The following is a 17,911-nucleotide window of genomic DNA, read 5'->3' as shown; positions in this document are numbered from 1 at the left end:
AGTTTCCTGGGACCTTGCGAGAAAGAAAGACGCCCAAAGGAGGAAAATAAAGGGCTATGATTTCCTTGTCCTGTTGCTTTGGCTCTGGCTCCCTTTGCCTCTGGAAGAGTAGCCACAGGACACAAAGATGCCCAGCTGGTCACTGCACGCCCAAGTTCAGTTTAGCTGGTGCTTCTCTCCTGTTTAGCCCGACTGCTTTCTCTGAAGGGGAGGACTCACAGCCCGACAGCCTTTTAGTTTAACCCGGAGCGTGTGCCGCCTCTCCCTGCCCATCCCGAGAGCTCACTGGAGGTGGAGAAGAGGGGAGAAAGAGGAGGACTCGAAAGTGCCCCAGGAGCTCCCGATGCTAAGGGGCGACGAAACATTCCCGTGGACGACGCAGGAAGGACAAAGCTGATTGATTTATCGCCGGTTCCAGGTTTATTGGTTTTGCTCCCTGTCCTCTGGCGCACAGCCGTGTTTGGAGAGCTCGGAAAACACAAACCGAAGCCCCAACCTCCGAGCCCCAACCCCTTGGCTAGCTCTTATGGGAATGAAACACTCCTCCCGCTGCCTGCTCCTGAGGAGGAAAATGGCGGAGAACGCTGCCGACAGCACCGAGGTAAGGATGCGAGGAAGAGCCCGGCGCCCGAGCTCCCCCCGCCCCGAGCACAGATCCCTCAGCAGCGGCGGCAGCGGCGGCAGCGGCAGTAAGTGCGGATAAACTTTGCCGGCTCCTGCGGGCAGCCGCTGCCTCCGCTGCTGCCATGGTCTCCTTCCCCCCGCCCCCCTCCCTTCCTTCCCCGCTTCCTGCCCCCCGGGCAGAGACTTCGCACCCCGCTGCACCCCGCCGTCGCTCCCGCTGCTTCCCGGAAGCCGCCGCCGCTTGACGGCTCTTTCCCCGAGGCGTTGGGTGGGCCGGGCGGGGGTGAGGCTCCGTGCGGGGTACGGGGGAGCGGGCGGGGAGGAGGGTCTGTGCGGCGGTGGGGAGGGGGGGCGCGTATTTGTGTATGCGGGGAGGCTGAAAGGGACAGCGGAGGTGTCTTGCGGCAGTCCCTTGGCCGGCTCTGAGCGCTCTTCGCCCGGCAGAACGCCCCGGAGCCTTCGCTGGGATTGTTGGGGGGACTTCGGGGGCACCCGCGTCTCTGCAGCATCCTGGATGTGGCCGAGCGGCGCTGCCCGGGGCGGGGGCGGAGGGCAGGAGGAGCATCCCCCCCCCGCGCCCGGCGGGGCCGAGCAGCGCCGAGAGCAGCTTCGCGTCGCCTTCGGGCCGAGGGGCACCCTGCGGGCTCTCGGGTCCTCTGCCAGAAACCCGCCTCCCCCTGCCCCGTTACCTCGCGTTTCCTCAGCCTTTCCCGTCTCAGCGCCGTTGGGGTCGCGTTTACTTGTCTGGGGCTGTCCTGGCCCCGCTGAGGCTTCTCAGGGGAGAGAGCAGTGTGCGAGGTCTCGGGTCGGGAAAAGCAGAGGGATGCAGGATGCAATCCCAGCGTCTCTGGGAGCACGGGAGAGGGAGAGAGGCGAAAGTGCAAGCCTGTGCCAAACTCCCCGTTCCTATAAATAGGCTGTGCCTACCGCTCTGACTGAACACTTAGCACACGGGTAAGCGACACGCAGCACAGCCGCGTACAGAGCCCCGGGGACATCGCACCCCAACCGACTTCAGCAGCTTTGCACGGGCGGCGCCGAGTGCCCCCCCAGTTGCCCTGAAGGGGCAATAAAGAACAAAAGCACGGCTTGAGCGCGAGCGAGCACACGACTTTCCTCCTTTATTCTTTAAATGTCTCCCTTCGGATAGCCCTCCCACGAGGTGTTCTGCTCCCTCGTGGATTCCACAGTCCTCCTCCTGCTAGTGCGCGCTCTGCTTGACCTTCATAAATACGCCTCCTTTGCCGCGCCAGGTGAAGAGCACAATTTCCTTGAATGAACGGGATGTGAGCGCTAAATCAAAGACCGTGCCTGCTGCTGCATTGCGAGCCCGTGGAGCAGTGTTTGCAGAAGAGGCGTCTATAAATAGCAAGGAGTCTGGCTGCACATCTGTAAACTGTCATAGTACTAACGGCAGATGTTGCATGAAAGGTCCCAGGATCCTGGGCAGCGTTGCAAGGAGAGATGTACGAGCACAGCCAGTTCCTTTCCAAGCCGTTTTGCACTGGCAGTTCTCTTTAGACAGGGGAGATAGGTGAGAGGAGCTCTTGAACTATTCCTGTTCTATTTCGATTCCCTGTTAGTACATTTTTGTTGTTTATCCGCCTTGCTCTTTCCGCTTGTGCGATGCTGCGCAGGCTGCAATGTCATTTTATGGTGAAAGCTTTCTTGACGACAGCTTCATTCCAATGCTGCATACAGGTTATGGGGAATATTAAAATGCTGTGCTTCCTCTCCTCAGCCTATCCATCAGTGACAGATTTGTGAAATGAGAGTGAAAATTGCAGATTAGGCATATCCTGCTGTGCTTGTACCTTAAGCAAATCAGAAGAGATCCATTCATAACACCTGCCAAGATATTTTCTATTTTATTAATTTTCATATTTGTGATGTTAAGACTTAGCAGTGCATCGAGCAAAATACGCCAAGACCTTTGAAGCTCTTTCACTTGTCAGTTTTCACGTCTATATTTAGCAAAGTCATATGATCCCAGTGTGACCTTCAAACCCGTATTTCTCTAACTTTCTCCTGAAGTTAGCAAATGTTCTGTGGCAGAAGGAGTATGGGAAAAAGCATCTCATTTTTGGACTTATCACAGTATCAGAGAAAATTGGGAATTGGTATAATATGCTTCATTTGAAACCAATGGGGCATCAGGAATAAGCATGGTTTGATACTCACTAAATTTCTGAATGCCATGGTGATAGGGGTGATGTAAACAATGTCAGCGATAATGACAGATGAAGAATTAAAACATTTAACAATTGGTCAAAATGTCCCACTTCCAAATCATTCCAAAAACCTTCTGGTTCTCACTCAGATTGATTTGAGCCGATTACTTATGATACAGCCTCACAGTAAATTTAATTTTTTTTTAAAATCTACCACAACTTAGAGGATTACTCAAACTTTTGATCAAATATGGCAGTATACTGTTTCAGCAGTAGGACAGTTTAAGAAAATACATTAAGATAAAGAACATAGACACTGCATGAGACACTTTTCATTCCCTTAACTACCTTCTGATGACCATAGTGCTAGCCAATGAGCCTGAAGAACTTAAAGAGATGATGGCAGCAAATACAGAGAAGGGAAAACCAAAGCTACAGTAAGACAATACTGTTTCCTGAAACACGAATACAAGAGAGTAGAAAAGCAATGGCTCACTGGTGTTACTTCCAGGCAAGGAGGACACCTGGTGTTACCAGGAAGCTTACAGAAGTGTGCTCCCGTGGTACCAGATTGTCCAGACATTTACATTACCAGTATCCCCATAGCCTCATATCATGATACAAAACATAGTTAAGTGCATGGAGGTGTTGCTACAGGTGCTGTTGGATCAGGCTCAGAATAGTTTTGTAATTTTATTGTGCCGATAACAGCCTGATATCAGTCTGTCTGCCACAGTTGAAGTGGAACCAGTGGTTTTTTGTATGTGTCTATAGCAGCCTGAGAGTGCACGGTGCTTGGTATAAAAATAAAAGTCGAGGGGAATAAAATTGCAAGTCTTTTCTATTTAGAGGCTCACTGAAGGTCATAGGTGTCCCGCTAGTAGGAAGCTTGCTAGAACGGTTTGGGATCCCTGTTTTGGTGTGCACAGGGAAAAAAGATTCAGCCCATCTGTTCCCCTTGGCCATCCCATGAACCTCAAAAGAAGTTCCACTGGAACAAAAGCTGTAGAATCTCTGCTCAAGATATAAAAAATATCCTCTCTACGTAAGTCGGGAAAGAAGACTTGTCTAAATAAGACAGGACTGTTTGCATAAATAACAGATCCAGCATTGAGTTCTCTGCAAATAATTAAAGGCACTCAGAGAGAAAAAAAGTGAAAGAGAAATTCTTCTTTGCAGAACATATGCACAAAGATTCTGCAAAATTCATGGTGCTGACCTGCTGTAGTTTTGGGTTTCTGGGTCTTTTTATTTTAAATGTATTCAATGGAAGCCATATGAATAGTAGGCGCGGTATCAGTGATGGGAAACAAATTGAAAGAAGTGAGATTTCAGAAGTAGTGTGCCTTAATGTGGCTTGTGAACCGATGCCAGGTGAAGGGAATAGCACAAAGTTCCAGGGTCTGTGTGCACATCTAACAGACACATACATCTACACGTAACAGGTTAATCATAGACTGAAACAGTTCTAGAACCTGAAACTGGGCTGGTTTTGTGCAAATGCAAGTGTATAGTGACTTCATAAAGGTAATTCTTATGCTGAAGACTTCACAGTGTCTGTAGAGAGCAAAGATGCCCGTTTGACTGCCAAGAATACAGACATTAGGTAATTTATTAATGATAGCAAAATAGAGTCCTCACTGAACATCCTATTATACAAAGCTTGGGGTTTGGTTAGAAAAAAAATTTTTTGAAGATTTAGGGTAATGGGCATAATGGACGTGCTTCCCCATACAGATGACTATATCTGGTGAGGTATCATGAGATCCAGGTCTGTGAAAATAACTGCTCTGTTCTGAGAAGTGGGGAGATGACAATGTCCTGTCTGTTTGAAATCCAGCCATACCACTACTGAGGGGGGAAGAAATTATAAAATCTCTTGAAATCGTGAGCTTCTGTTTGTGATTCATGAGTCGGAAGAGTGTTTTCACCTTAGTAAGTTATCAAAGTACAAATGAAGAGAAGCGGAGCAAGAGTGTGCCTAAGAGAGCACAGTGGACTGAATTTATTCAGTAAACATCAGTTTTGTTCCTGGCTGTTACACTGGATGATCTTGGAGGTACAATTTAATCCCTCTGAGCTTTCCCATTCATACTGTTGAATTCTGTGGTTTATTGGCAAAAGGTGCTGTAGAAGATTGTTATGTGGTGTTATTAAATTTCTGTAGAACACCATATATGAATGAATATTAATCAGTGGGTGATGTTTACCCGAGAGAAATAGCGCTGCTGTGCGGTGTACTTCTTATGCTAACAGAAGCCATGACAGGTCTGGCATGCTGTCAGACAGGTGGCTGAAGAAGCAGCTTATGACATACCTTTCCAGCTCCCTGAGCAGTATGCCACGTGCCCGTGTCACATAACTTTGAAGGGGAAAAGTTGTGGTAGCGGGTGTGTGCAAGTAGTTTATGAGTGAGCTGTAGAGACCAGACCGGTGCCTGTGCTGTAGATGCTTTGCAGTGCTGACGAGGCAGTCGGAAAGCTGACCCACGATGTCAGTGAAGAATCTTTCACTGTGGGTGTAGTCAAATTCCCAAGGGCTGCGGAGGCAACTCTGAGTTAAAGCACTTCACCACATTTTGATCCTGTACAATGCTCCTACGAGGACCACTTAGGCTAGTAACAAGGCAGCTCTAATATAGTCTTGGGGGCCTTTCTGGTTTCTAGCCAACTCTGGAGTGGGGGAGAGGAAATATGGCTCTGAGCCATCTTCTCCTACGAACTTCAGCTGTGCAGAACATTAATTTAGCTCAGCTGAAGATCTCAGTGTAGTTAAATGCATTGCAATACTTTGTCAAATTTAATACTAAAATCTCAAGACTTTGACCATAATATTTTGGCCCCATTGCAGAAATGACTTTTGCTTGGTATTAATAATATAAATAGGATCAAACCCCATTTATGCTGAAATAAAGAATAACAGCAATCATTCAAAGCAGAGTTTCAAGATAAAGATATCTTAGCGTGGATCATCTTTTGCCAGCATAGGGTTGTTCTAGTGAACAGCACTTTAGTGTCAAGAGGACTAGCATTTTTTAGAAAGGGTATGGTTCATCTTGGTGACATTATGGGCCAGACCATATTGTGTCATTGTGGCAACGCCGAAAGAGAGGTTCCCTGCCAGCGAGCACTTTGCACAGAAGCAATAACTCTTTTTTCCAACCTCAGCGTGTGAAAAGCACCAAATTCTTGAGAGAAGAGTGGAAGAAATTCTGTAAATGACCACCTTTATAGTTGTTCTACCTCCACGCCGAAAGGGAGCTTACAATAAACAATAGAAACAAGAAGCCTTCATCTGAAGGAAGCAAAGAGGAGATTTCCCATTAAGTGGCTGAGTTGATGGCCACAAAGGTGTCTTCTCCATGCCAGAATGGAGCAATTGCTGACTAATCACAGCCTACCTGGGCTCTCTCCTGTCCTCTTGAACAGGTACTGGCTGGCTTCATGGAGTCTCTTGTCATGCTGTCACTTTCAAGCTGCTTTATGGGAGCTGAGACAACTTTCTCACTTTACAGTGACTGTGAGAGGATGGGCACTATTTCACCCTTAGTATTTCAGTTTTAAATGGAGGTTTAAGAGGTGTAGAAAGATGAAGGATGATGGCTTTATTTATTTCTTATAAGCTCTTCATCATAGTGCAGTTGGCAAGCTTCACATTCAGCATACTATTTGGTCTGGACCATACACTTAAGTTCCTAGTGCTCTCCTTGTCCTGTCCAAGGATCCAAGAATATCTGAATCATTCTGTCACAGTTCCCCCTCCCCTTTTTAAAAGAAAAAGTAACATTTCCCTCTCTTGTAACAGTACAATGAAAGGAAACATATACTGGTTGGGAAGCAGTGATACATAGTGGTCTCCAAGGATTAGTGTTGAAGTGTTCTTTCAGTGCCCACAGTGCATGCTTTGGGTCCCTTGTGGCCTAGCAGTTCTTCTGTCCTTGTTTTTTTCTGGCCATACGTCTTATGTTTCATTGCTTCTAATACCAACCCAGTATCAGAGCCCAGAACAACGTGTGACCAAGCCAGGGCCTTCCAACAACAATCCACCAGTCCAAACTTATTTCTGTTGTGGACCTTAATTTCTCACTTAGAAAGGAGGAGAGGAGACGCTGCTATCTGTTTCTGTTTCTAGAGGCATCCCTGTACTGTTCATCAATCCATTGCCCTGAACCTTCACCCCAGCTTGGGATAAAGACCAGCTATTGATGTGCTTTTCCTTAGTCACAAATAGGGAAGTAATTAACTATTCCCGTAACTCCTTCTAAACTACTTGAGGACCTCATGATTGTGCCCTATATTAGACATCACCCTGTCTGAAGTACAGGATACATACTTTTTTTTTTTAACTCTAATCTCAGTTACACCAGGGTATATCAGGGGTAACGCCACTGAGTCCTTTACAGATAGTGATCACATTCAGTGTCATTGCAGAAACACAGAAGTGTTGGTTAGAAAGAACATCTATAGAACATCTCATGCAACCTTACACTCGATGTAGAACAGTCACCAACATTAGATCATGTTGGCCAGTGCTGTCTCTAGCCAAGTCTTGATAATCTCCAAGCACGGAGATTGCACTACCTCTGTAGGCAACCTTCCAGTGCTGCACAGACCTCCCGGTGAAAAAGTTTTTCTTATTGTCCTATCTGAACCTCCCAAACAGCAAATTGTGACCTTTGCACTTTGTTATCTCATCTACTGCTGTCGAGAAGAGTTTGCCTCCATTTTCTTTTTAACTATCTTCCAAGTACTTGCAGGCTGCTATTAGGTTGTCCCTTAGCCTCCTTTTCCACAAATACAACAACTTCAGCACACAGTAATCTCTTCTTACAGGTCATCTTCTCAGGCCCATGACCATTGTATTATATAGCATCTTGCTTACCTCCTTTTAACTAAGAACTCTGCAGAAATGTTATGAGAATGGAAAAGAAGAATATTAACTGAAAGAACTTTCTAGCAGAAGACTAGCTGATTAAATGCACATGGCCAGGTAGTGCCAATAAAGTGTATTCTGCAGAAATCCTTTGTGAGTGAGCCCAGCTGTGTATCTGGCATGTTTTAATTTTGTATTTTGGGTTAGTCTTTTCTTTCTTACTTCCCCTAGAAAGAGACCAGTCAAATCTGAAAAGCAGCACTGCTTCTTACCCACAATTTGCATCTTGTGTAACTGTATAGCTGGAACAGCTGTTTCAGGAGGAACTCAAATGAGATAGTGTTAGCCACATCATAATATAATTACCTCCTTAAGAGTCACAGTGTTGAAATCTTGATTGGGCATAGCTGGATTTATAGGCAGCTGGGGGTGTTCAACAATTGTTAGGGGTGCTCTGCCTGTTGTATTGTTGAGCTTTAAAAAAAGGTACGGGCCATCGTTACCCTTTCAATTCCATTGGCTTTGATATAACCCGCTAGGTCCTCTGCAAACCTGCAGCAGACCAAGGGTGTGGAATAATAAAATTGGGGTACAAGAACAGTTATTGGGCAGAGCAGACGAACAAGGGAACATATTTTATTGTGCAAGAAAGTATGTTGCAGACTAAAATTTCAGCTAGATCCTTTTCAGCTCTGTGTAAGTCTGATGATCTCTTAGATTTCTGGGTTTAGAAGTGGCAAACGTGAAGTTCCCCTCAAGTAAAAGCTCTGTTCTGGAAAATACTATATTTAGTCATGAAAGAGTGTGCTTTGTAAATTTACTGGAGATCAAAGGTCATAATGCAATTATTTTGTGAACGTGGAAAAGCAAAGAAGGAGGGAAGGCAGGCAGGCAGGAAAGTGGGTGGGCAGGTGGGCAGAGGGAAGAAGGGAGGGAGGGAGGGAGAGTGGATGAAAAGGAAGGGAAAAAGTAGGGAAGGAAGAGGAGGGAGGAAGGCAGGAAGGAAAGACAGGGAAATACAGTCAACATCCAGAGAAGCTGCTCATTTCTATAAAAGCAGGAACAGTAGAAATATATACTTAAATTTACTGTCAAGAAGTCACAGAATCACACTGTGACTCCTGAAGGCTGGTCTTACCAATAAAGACCAAGATGAAGAACACACTGAGTACCTTGACCTTTTCTACATCCTTTGTCAGCAGAGCCCTTGCCCCATTTAGCAATGGGCCCATGTTTCCTTGACTCTCCCTTTTGGTGCCTGTGTACTTGCGGAATATTTTCTTGTTGCACTTCGTTGTTCTGTTGTTGGATTCAACAAATGTCAGGAGTCAAGAAACTGTAGGTGGAGGTAGCAGGAGGCCATCAGGAGAGTGAATCAATTCACCCTTTTACAGCTTGTAAATAGGGAAATAATAGGGGCAAATGCAATACACAACACTAGTTCTGACTGAGCAAGACTGTGCTTTTTAATAATTCAATAACTGCCTTAAGGTTGGGATCATTTGTCATTTCAGCCACCCAGGAAAGCATACAGTTCCTTAAAGACACATTAATGTGCTTACTTACAAAATTACTTATCGTGTGTTTGTGTCTTTATACATATACACACAATGTTTTATATTTACATAAATTCAAACTGCATATTGTGCTGTGCCTTTCATTTCTTTGTGCACCAACGCTGTCTGTGTTACTAGAACTATGTCAGAGAAGACTCTACTGTGCCAATGTGGGCTCGTATACTGTAAAATGATAAAACCTGGTTAAAGTCTTATACCACATAAAATGTTTTTATATATATATAAATCCATTGACAGAGAAACTCTATGTTTAAAAAGGCAGTTTCATGGCATCTAGCCAGCAACTAGGACCATGCAGCCACTTGCTCATGCCCCTCCACCCCCAGTCGGGTAGGGAGAAGAGGGATAAAAGGAGGGGAAAAGAAAACAAAGCAAAAACTCTTGGGTTGAGATAAAGACAGTTTAATAGAACAGTAATGGAAAAGAACAACTAATAATGATAGTAATGGTAAAAGAATATATAAATAAAGTGATGCAACAGAAATTGCTGTCACCACTCGAGGATCGGTTGCCCAGCCCGTCCCAAGCAGTGATTGCCGATTCCTGCCCCCCGGCCAGCGCCCATTTATATACTGAGTGTGTCGTCTATGGTACAGAATATTCCTTTGGCCAGTTTGTCCTGTATATGCTCCCTTTCAGCTTCTATCCTTGACTTAGTGTAAACATTACTTAGCAACAACTAAAACAATATTTGTTATCAACATAATTCTCATACTAAATCCAAAACACAGCAGCTACTGGGAAGAAAATTAATTCTATCCCAACTGAAACCGGGACACACAGAAAAGTCCTAGCTTTTCATTCAATAACATCCTTTATATTCACTGTCTTCCTCTGTATGGTTGTTCTCACAAAATTCAGTTTAGCTGTGGAGAATTACAGGAGTATATGGCCTTCCATTTCAAGTTGAAATCACAAGCTCATGTTTCAGATATAGTGCTAACAAAGCTCTAAAGTAAGTTTAAATTCAACCAACTTGATGAGCTGTTTGAAATACAAACTCCCAATTCGGAAAGCCAGCATTTAAAAATATTTGTCTGTTTCAGTTTAGATCGCTTCCAAGCATTCACACCTTTGATTCAGCAATTAAATGTAACTGGTCTTGTTTGCTTAAATTCTGTAACACCTACACATCTTAGAGGTCAGAGAGTAAGACAGCACACTTGCAAGTCAGAACAACTCAATGAAAATACAGTTTAGTTACTCTCACAGAGGTCATAGATTTGAACATTTTTGCCAGTATGAATACATTGAGAAATATGTAAAAGTCTGGTTCCCAAACTATTTTTTCTACAAAACCTCTTCAGAAATTTAAGCACTGTTGCTATTATTCCCTGTGAATCACTCTGTTCAAGCACCTTTCACCATACCCAGAGAATCTCTTCTAGGCAGAATATATACATCTCAAAAGAACAAAGCAATTATTTATTGTCTAACATATCAAAGGCAGTTAGGATCAACAAGTTATTAGGCAAAGCACTAATATGCTTCTCATTCCCAACATAAGACACACAAAGAGTCTTTGCTGGCCAGGTAATCATGAAGCAGGTGGTGAAGGGTCAGATTCAGCTGCTGCTGGAAATGTTTATGTTGTTTCATTTTGCTTCATGTTGCTGTTGCCATCTTTAGATTCCCTTAGCATGTTATGTCTCTTCATGGTATTGTTTTTCTTCCTGAATCCTTGAACTTTAAATTTGCATTTCACCCGATTTTATCTTTCATGGCTCCATACTACAGGCTTTGTCAAAACTCTCTCTTACAGTTTAGGATTTTTTTCATGACCCCAAGCAAGGGTTACACATCTGGCCAGTTGGTCATTGGCTAGGCCTTGAATCACACTACTGAACCTCTGCGAGGAGACGTTGGAAGCTGCAGAGAGCGTAATGCAGCAACTAGGAAGACGCTGAGCTGAATGGGTACTTCTGAAAGCCATAGGTATAAATTTCTGAATATTTCTCTGCTTACATACTGTTAAGTGGTGTAAGGAGCTCGGCCCACCTCCTCTGGCCCAGGACCTCTCCCGCCTGGCCACTGGAGCCCAGCCTGGTGCCCTGGGGACCCGGGGCCTGTGGCCAGGCTAAGGGACATGGCTGATACTTCCCTGTTGGCAGGTTCAACCAGTGACGAGGCTGCGCACTCATCCCAGACACAAACACACACACACAGACACACACAGAGGACACCGACATGGCCAGTCACACAGGCTGCCACAGACAAGGCACTGCCTTCAACAGCATCTACATACACTGCTCACATAAAAGAAAATCCACAGACAGCCAGGCCCCCGTCCTCCTCTTCAGTGGGCAGAGGCAGAAGGTCACCAGTGATTCTTTAATAAGAAGATATAAGTGATTCTTTAATAAGAAGATACAAGAAGCTAGGCCAGGCTGCAGTGATCAGGCACAGTTGTACCTTGTAGATTAACTGTGCCAAATACGGATAATGTATTAAGCCATTTAAGTCTTAAAAAATAAAGTATCTGTTTTGCTTCATTTCAAATCTCAATGTAATAGTAATCATGAAGTCACCGTTAGGCTCTTCATTATGTATGATCAAGACCCGTCTGTCTTCAAAGCCAAAGTTATATCCCTATATAAATCCATGACCAGTACAATCTTAGAAGGACAGAAATAAATGCTACAAGTACCTATTTATGGTGACAATTTTCAACAGGATTTAGCAGTTCTGAATTGTACTGTGTGCACAGAATACCTTTTGTATAAAGAATGAGAACAGTTTTCTAGCAGCTGGTTTCTCCTAAGTCAGTAGCAATACATTTTTCTATAAGATACGTCATAATGAATGTAAATATTAATCATATTCTGTAAAGCACCATTTATATTTTCCAGGCCATGTGTTATATTTAGGGCCTCTTGGCTGCATCTGAGGTGTGAAAGTCTAATCCCTATTAAAAACACAGAGACCACTGGGGGTCAAAGTTTCTCTTAAAAGCCACTACCACTTCCAGCTCCACTAAGGGAAATGTGAGTTGTGAGTGTATAGGAAGAGTGAAATAGCAACAGAGAATTAATATTTTTTGCCAGAAAGCGGAAACCTAGTATGTGATTCCTGTTTCTACCCATTTCCTTGTTTGGTGATCTCAAATCGGAAAATAGCTCAAACACCGATTTTACATCCAAATAAATCTGAATAACCAAATCAAGGCTGGAGAAATAGGCTGATGGGAACCTCGTGAAGTTCAACCAGCGGAATTGCAAAGTCCGCACATGCACAATCCCATGCACAAGTGTATGTTGGGGGCCACCCAACTGGAAAGCAGGTTGACAGAAAAGGACCTGGGAATCCTGGTGAACACCAGGTTGAACAGAACCCAGGAATGTGCTCTTGCTGCAAAGAAGGCTAATGATATCCTCGGCTGCATTAGACAAAGTATTGACAGCAGGTTAAGGAAAGTGATCCTTCCCCTTTATTCAGTGCTGGGAAGGCCACACCTGGAGTTCTGTGTTCAATTCTGGGCTCATCAGAACAAGAGAGACATGGACATACTGGAGAGACTCCAACAAAGGGCCACAAAGATGGGTAAGGGACTGGAGCATCTCTCCTATGAGGAAAGGCTGAGAGAGTTTGGAATGTGTAGCCTAGAGAAGAGAAGGCTCAGGGGGATCTTAATAATTTATATAAATATCTGAAGGGAGGATGCAAAGAGGATGGAGCTGGGCTCTTTTCTGTGGTGCCCAGTGACAGGACAAGAGGCAATGGGTGCAAACTGAAACACAGGAGGTGGCATCTGAACATCAGGAAATACTTTTTTACTGTGAGGATGACTGATCGCTGTCACAGGTTGCCCAGGGAGGTTGTGGAGCCTCCTTCCTTGGAGATACTCAAAAGCCATCTGGATGTAGCCCTGGGCAACTGGCATGATGTGGCCCTGCTTGGACAGAGGCGTGGACCAGATGACCTCCAGAGGTCCCTTCCAACCATAACTGTTCTCTGATTCTGTGAAATCAAACACAAGATATAAATAGAATTGGAAATCTAAGATCTTTTTGTATATATATATACACACACACACATATATATAATGCATTGCATTCTTTTTATTTCCTTGGTTGATATTCAAAAAATCTGGTAAATTTAGGAATCTGTAACAAAGGAAAACAGTCCCTAGGTTTCCTCAAACATTCACTCCTGTGAAATACTGAGTATGTTCACATCTCTATTGACTTTGTTTTCTTTTACACCTGATGAACTGACGTCTCAAAAAAATGAAAAGGTCCAACAATATATTACAGTTGCTGGATTGTACAGTCTGCACAATCCAGAACAAAGGAAATCAAGACAATTAGTTACATTATGTACTTGCCAACAATTCTATATTTAGCTTTTATCACGTTGCATTAAAGTCTTTTAACTGCTGGATATGACTTCACTATCTCTGACACCAATTTAAGATCAAATTTCTACTTAATCATCTGTTTATAGTGAGAAATCCTAGGTAGAATAAAGATGGCATTGTTTATTTGGACCCTTTTAAGGAGGTGGGGGAGGTGCTGTTGTCAGTTTCCTGTGTTCTTCCTTTGTCTTTTAATCATTTAGATCTTTCTTCATGGTATGGTCTTCAAAAGAAACCTTATTCCTTGTGATACACAATTTGTGTCAGTCGTGCTGCTAGTGGCAGAACAGTGCACTCCTCTGACTTGCATCATGCTTCAGAATTCTGCTGAAAATTACTACGTTGTCAGTAAAAGGAGAAAAATAAGCACTGCTTTTAATTTGGTGCTGAATGTTTTTACCTCCAGTGATTCAGTGTTTCAAGAAAAAACATTTTTACAAGCCTTTTGCAATGTTTAAGTTCGTGAAGAGGTTCAAGAGTTATTCAAGTCACTCTTTGGGATCTTCTTGATGACAGTAATTTGTTTTCCATGCTATTTTAACAAATATGCACCACTCATTGGTTAGGGTCCTGATGTTCTCTATCATTGGATCAACAAATCTTTATTATTTGCTGTTGTTATTATTTTACTTTAAATGGGTGAACTAGGATCTGGATTCTGCTCACGTAAATTCAAATGCTTTAACAAGGTGTCCGAGTTGGTGGCCTACTTGTCCTGTCTAATCAACAGAGACAAACACCTCTGAACGGCAACTCTGCCCATCTCGAACCTGAATCATACTTTAAAGAAGCCTCATTCTTTCTGTTGATCATAGACAGAGCCTAGAGTGGCTCGGCTGTCAACCTTCAGTAATATTAACAGACCAAACACAGTTTTTTATCATTTGTATGACAGTCCTGAAAACATATGCCCCTGATTCATAGTCCTATGGAAAATCCATTTTTTCTGTGTTTTTCACATTTTCAGAATCTTCTTGCTGTCAGAAAGATTTCCCTCCCCATTAATTCTGAATGTGCAGCCAGTTCAGAAGTGAGAGCTGATGCTTTTTCTCCTCTATCCCACTCAGCTGCCAATCATTGCATGAAAAGGAAAAATATTTAAAGAAACAGGATCCCAAGAATCTTGGTATGTTCCAAAAAGGAACGCAAAAGCACTCTTCCACATCAATAAAACCTTGAATCACCTTGAATCTTCTCCCACTCTCCCCGTTAATTTATTGTAGCTTCCAACAATCACCACTAGACAGACTAGGAAAGAGGTTTCTTTCTTGGGAATGAGGTATGAATAGTACTGCAGTGAGCCAAATGCTGTTCTTGTGGTCCTGAGATTCACGAACAGGATAAATCAGGTCTGGCAGATCTGAATTCAGTGACATGGCCAGTAGCAGGCTGTAGGGAAACAGTATTTTTGCTTCTATTATTTTTCTCTCTTCTTTTGGTTTTTGTTGGCTTTTTTCCCCCTGTTTCTTAAATCATGTTAATGTTCAGAAAAATAGCAAGCAAAACTTTCAGTCCTATCCTTTGACTCACAGTTATCTTACACAATGCACAGATTTTGATGGCTTTTTTTTTTTTTTTTTGACCCATCTACCAACACGTCAAAAAGCAAGACAAACTGAAAGCCTGTTCCACCATTGGAACACAGGTGGGGTTGGTGCAGTAAAGAATTTTGCGTTGCTGTACATCATGTGCTCATACTGTGGCTAAAGAACAATAATGCCAACCTTGTACATGGAAAGTTGATCAGACTGGCTAAAAAAAGACACTGGATTTGCGTCAATGCGTTCCTTTTGTAGGCCTTTCAGTACCTGGAAACTTTGACTCGGCGTTTTCAAGGTTTCTTCACAACTGTGAATAGTAAAAACCTTTGTAAAGCTGAGATTCACTCTCTGAGCATTTCGGGTTAAGAAAAGTGACATGAATCCGTGAAAATCACAGGTCAGAATCACTTTAATCAGAGAACATTAGCCTTAATGGTAATCAGCCTATTTGCACAGCATCAATGCAAGACTAATTTGAACAGAAGCCAAGTTCTACAGACCTTCCTACTGTCAGTTACATTTTCTGCTCACGTTGTCTCTAGTAATTTCCTTTTTGCTCTACAGTTCTTCTAAGTGAAGACACTTCTTCAGTCTAGTGATTCTACAGCAATCATTTGAATTACTTCTCTGTTACTGCATAAGTAAAGGGAAAGATGAACCTCTCATGCTCATACCTGCAAGTCTTGCTGCTCGCGTGCTCTTGTGAAGGCACTGGGCAGAGCCAAATCTTTTCACAAGAAGAAGAAGCAATCGGGACCCACACAGGATATCAACAGAAAAGCATGAAAGGGTGCATGGAGGCTACAGGAATGGGGTAGCAGAACGCAGGCTGCCCTTGCGTGCCAGAGACCTGCAGGAAGGATTCAGCTTCAGCTGACCCTGTGCAGCACAAGTAGCAGTTGCTTGTTGCAAAGAGGCACCGACAGCTGCCAGGACAGTCACAGGTTGGATTTTGTGGACAAAGCATTCTACATTGTGTCCATAAATCAGGCAAGGATTTCCATTCAGTCTTAGCCAAGCGTGCACCCGCTCTCAGCACAAAATAACATATGCTGCCTTCTGAATCAGCACCAATGGAAGTGCTGAGACAAAACACCCAACCCCTTATGAAAATGGCAACAGCAAGAAAGGAAAGGCAAATGTGAACAGCAACAGCCAGGATGGAGACAACCCCTTAATGAATAGCAATGGAGGTGGTTCAAGGTAGACTGTGCTGTTTTAACTAACCTGTAATCATTCAGTATAAAATTTATACATTCTCACTCCAAGGTAAGCCTGGAGAGGGAGGAGAAGATGCACTCTTCATTGTAAATCTCAAGGGGAAGTGTCTTCCTGAACTTCCTTGGTGCCTGTTTGCTGGTAGTTCTGAAGCTGCACTGGGCTGTAAATCAGTGTGCTGATTTTCTCTGGCACTTCAGCTCAGGAACTGCCATTTCTCAGTCTTGTTCTCCTTTCTGTCCTAATCTGTCCTGCAGAGGTTAAAAAGCAGTAATAGCTAAACCTGGATACTTCTTACACAGAGACCTCCTCTAGAGCTGAACTACATCTGAAACTGCATTGATCAAAAGTTTGGCTAGGACATGGAGTAGGTGATCAACTGGAATTTTTTTCCCCTCCCACACTCTAAAGCTCAGCAAAGCCTACAGAATATAATGTCTTCCTAGAACTGTTGTGAAGCATCTGAAGCTCAGAGAGAGGCGAAGAGAATGACTAGGATATCAGATGCAAAGTGACTTTCACGGATCAGCGCATTAGAAATTTGCTAAGCAGAAGAGGGCTTCCATTAACTTTTCTGCTAATTTAAGAAAATAATTTGAACAGATAGAATACTCTGGTTATTTTTGTTAATAATTAGCCTCTAAAAATAGCAGAGCTCTACTTTTTCATGTGAATTTCAGCTTACTGCCTGATACTGAGAAAGGACCTAAAAATAGCTGTTTCTATAGTTGATTAACACTTTCTGGTTCTTGTTCCCTATGTCACTAGAGAGTCAGTCAAGATGATGATGGGGCAGGGAAAAGGCTGTCTAGTGGTACAGCTACTTCCCCTACAAGAATCGTATCAATAATGGGGGCTGTAGCCCCTTCCCATTTTCTCAACATATTTCTCATGCTTTTTCCGAGGTGATGTAAAGTAGGTTGGTACTACAAAGCTATTTTTGTTTCCTTTCTGTTTTGTGTCCGTCTTGAGGAGTTTCTCATGAGGGGTTATATTACTTGTTATTTATTTGTACATCACTGGAACCATGATTCTGTTCAGCAAGAATCATGGTTTCTTATTGGTTGTTGCTGCATAAGTTGACAGTAGCAACCAAGAAGAAAATCACAATGGAAAGTTCACACCTCTCTGGCTTCGTAGCTTCATAACTCTTTATGCAAGGATCTGCAACAAATTCTTCCTCTTCACTGTGTTCAACTTTGGTATTTTCAGTCCAGGCTCCTATAACTTCTGTTGCTATTTCTACAACAAGCTGTGCCTTGTGATGTGAGGAGTTTTTAAGTAATCTGGCACATGAATATCTCTCTTCACTTGGAGATGAATACAAACCATCAGTTGCGTTTACATTTCTGCTTGCTGCTTCCAGATAACAGTAGCATGTCTTCCCTGGCTTATAGTTGGTCACAAAGTGAAAAGAACAGCTAACAAAGCTCGGGTTTCATGCCTCAGAAAATCGTCTTGTCCTTAAAACTAATTTTGTTTGTTTGTTTGTTTGTTTTCACAGAAAGAGCTGGATTGCCTAGTCCTCCTTAAAATACAACTAACTACCATCTG

At 43.4% G+C, this 17,911-nt stretch overlaps 1 protein-coding gene across 1 annotated transcript in view; it reads left to right on the top strand.

The window, feature by feature from the left end:
* Window positions 1–230: 230 nt before the first annotated feature.
* PRMT8 (protein arginine methyltransferase 8) overlaps window positions 231–17,911 on the top strand; it is a 57,339-nt gene continuing 39,658 nt past the window's right edge. The window contains exon 1 of the mRNA XM_082499566.1: window positions 231–601. Within this exon, the coding sequence (XP_082355692.1) occupies window positions 527–601 (75 nt within the window). The 5' untranslated portion in view covers window positions 231–526. The remainder of the gene's footprint in view (window positions 602–17,911) is intronic.

This window comes from Vanellus vanellus, assembly GCF_965231255.1.
Source record: "Vanellus vanellus genome assembly, chromosome: 1".
Lineage (NCBI taxonomy): Eukaryota > Metazoa > Chordata > Aves > Charadriiformes > Charadriidae > Vanellus > Vanellus vanellus.
Note: the sequence above shows the minus strand (reverse complement) of the source record. Positions and strands in the feature narration are given on the sequence as shown.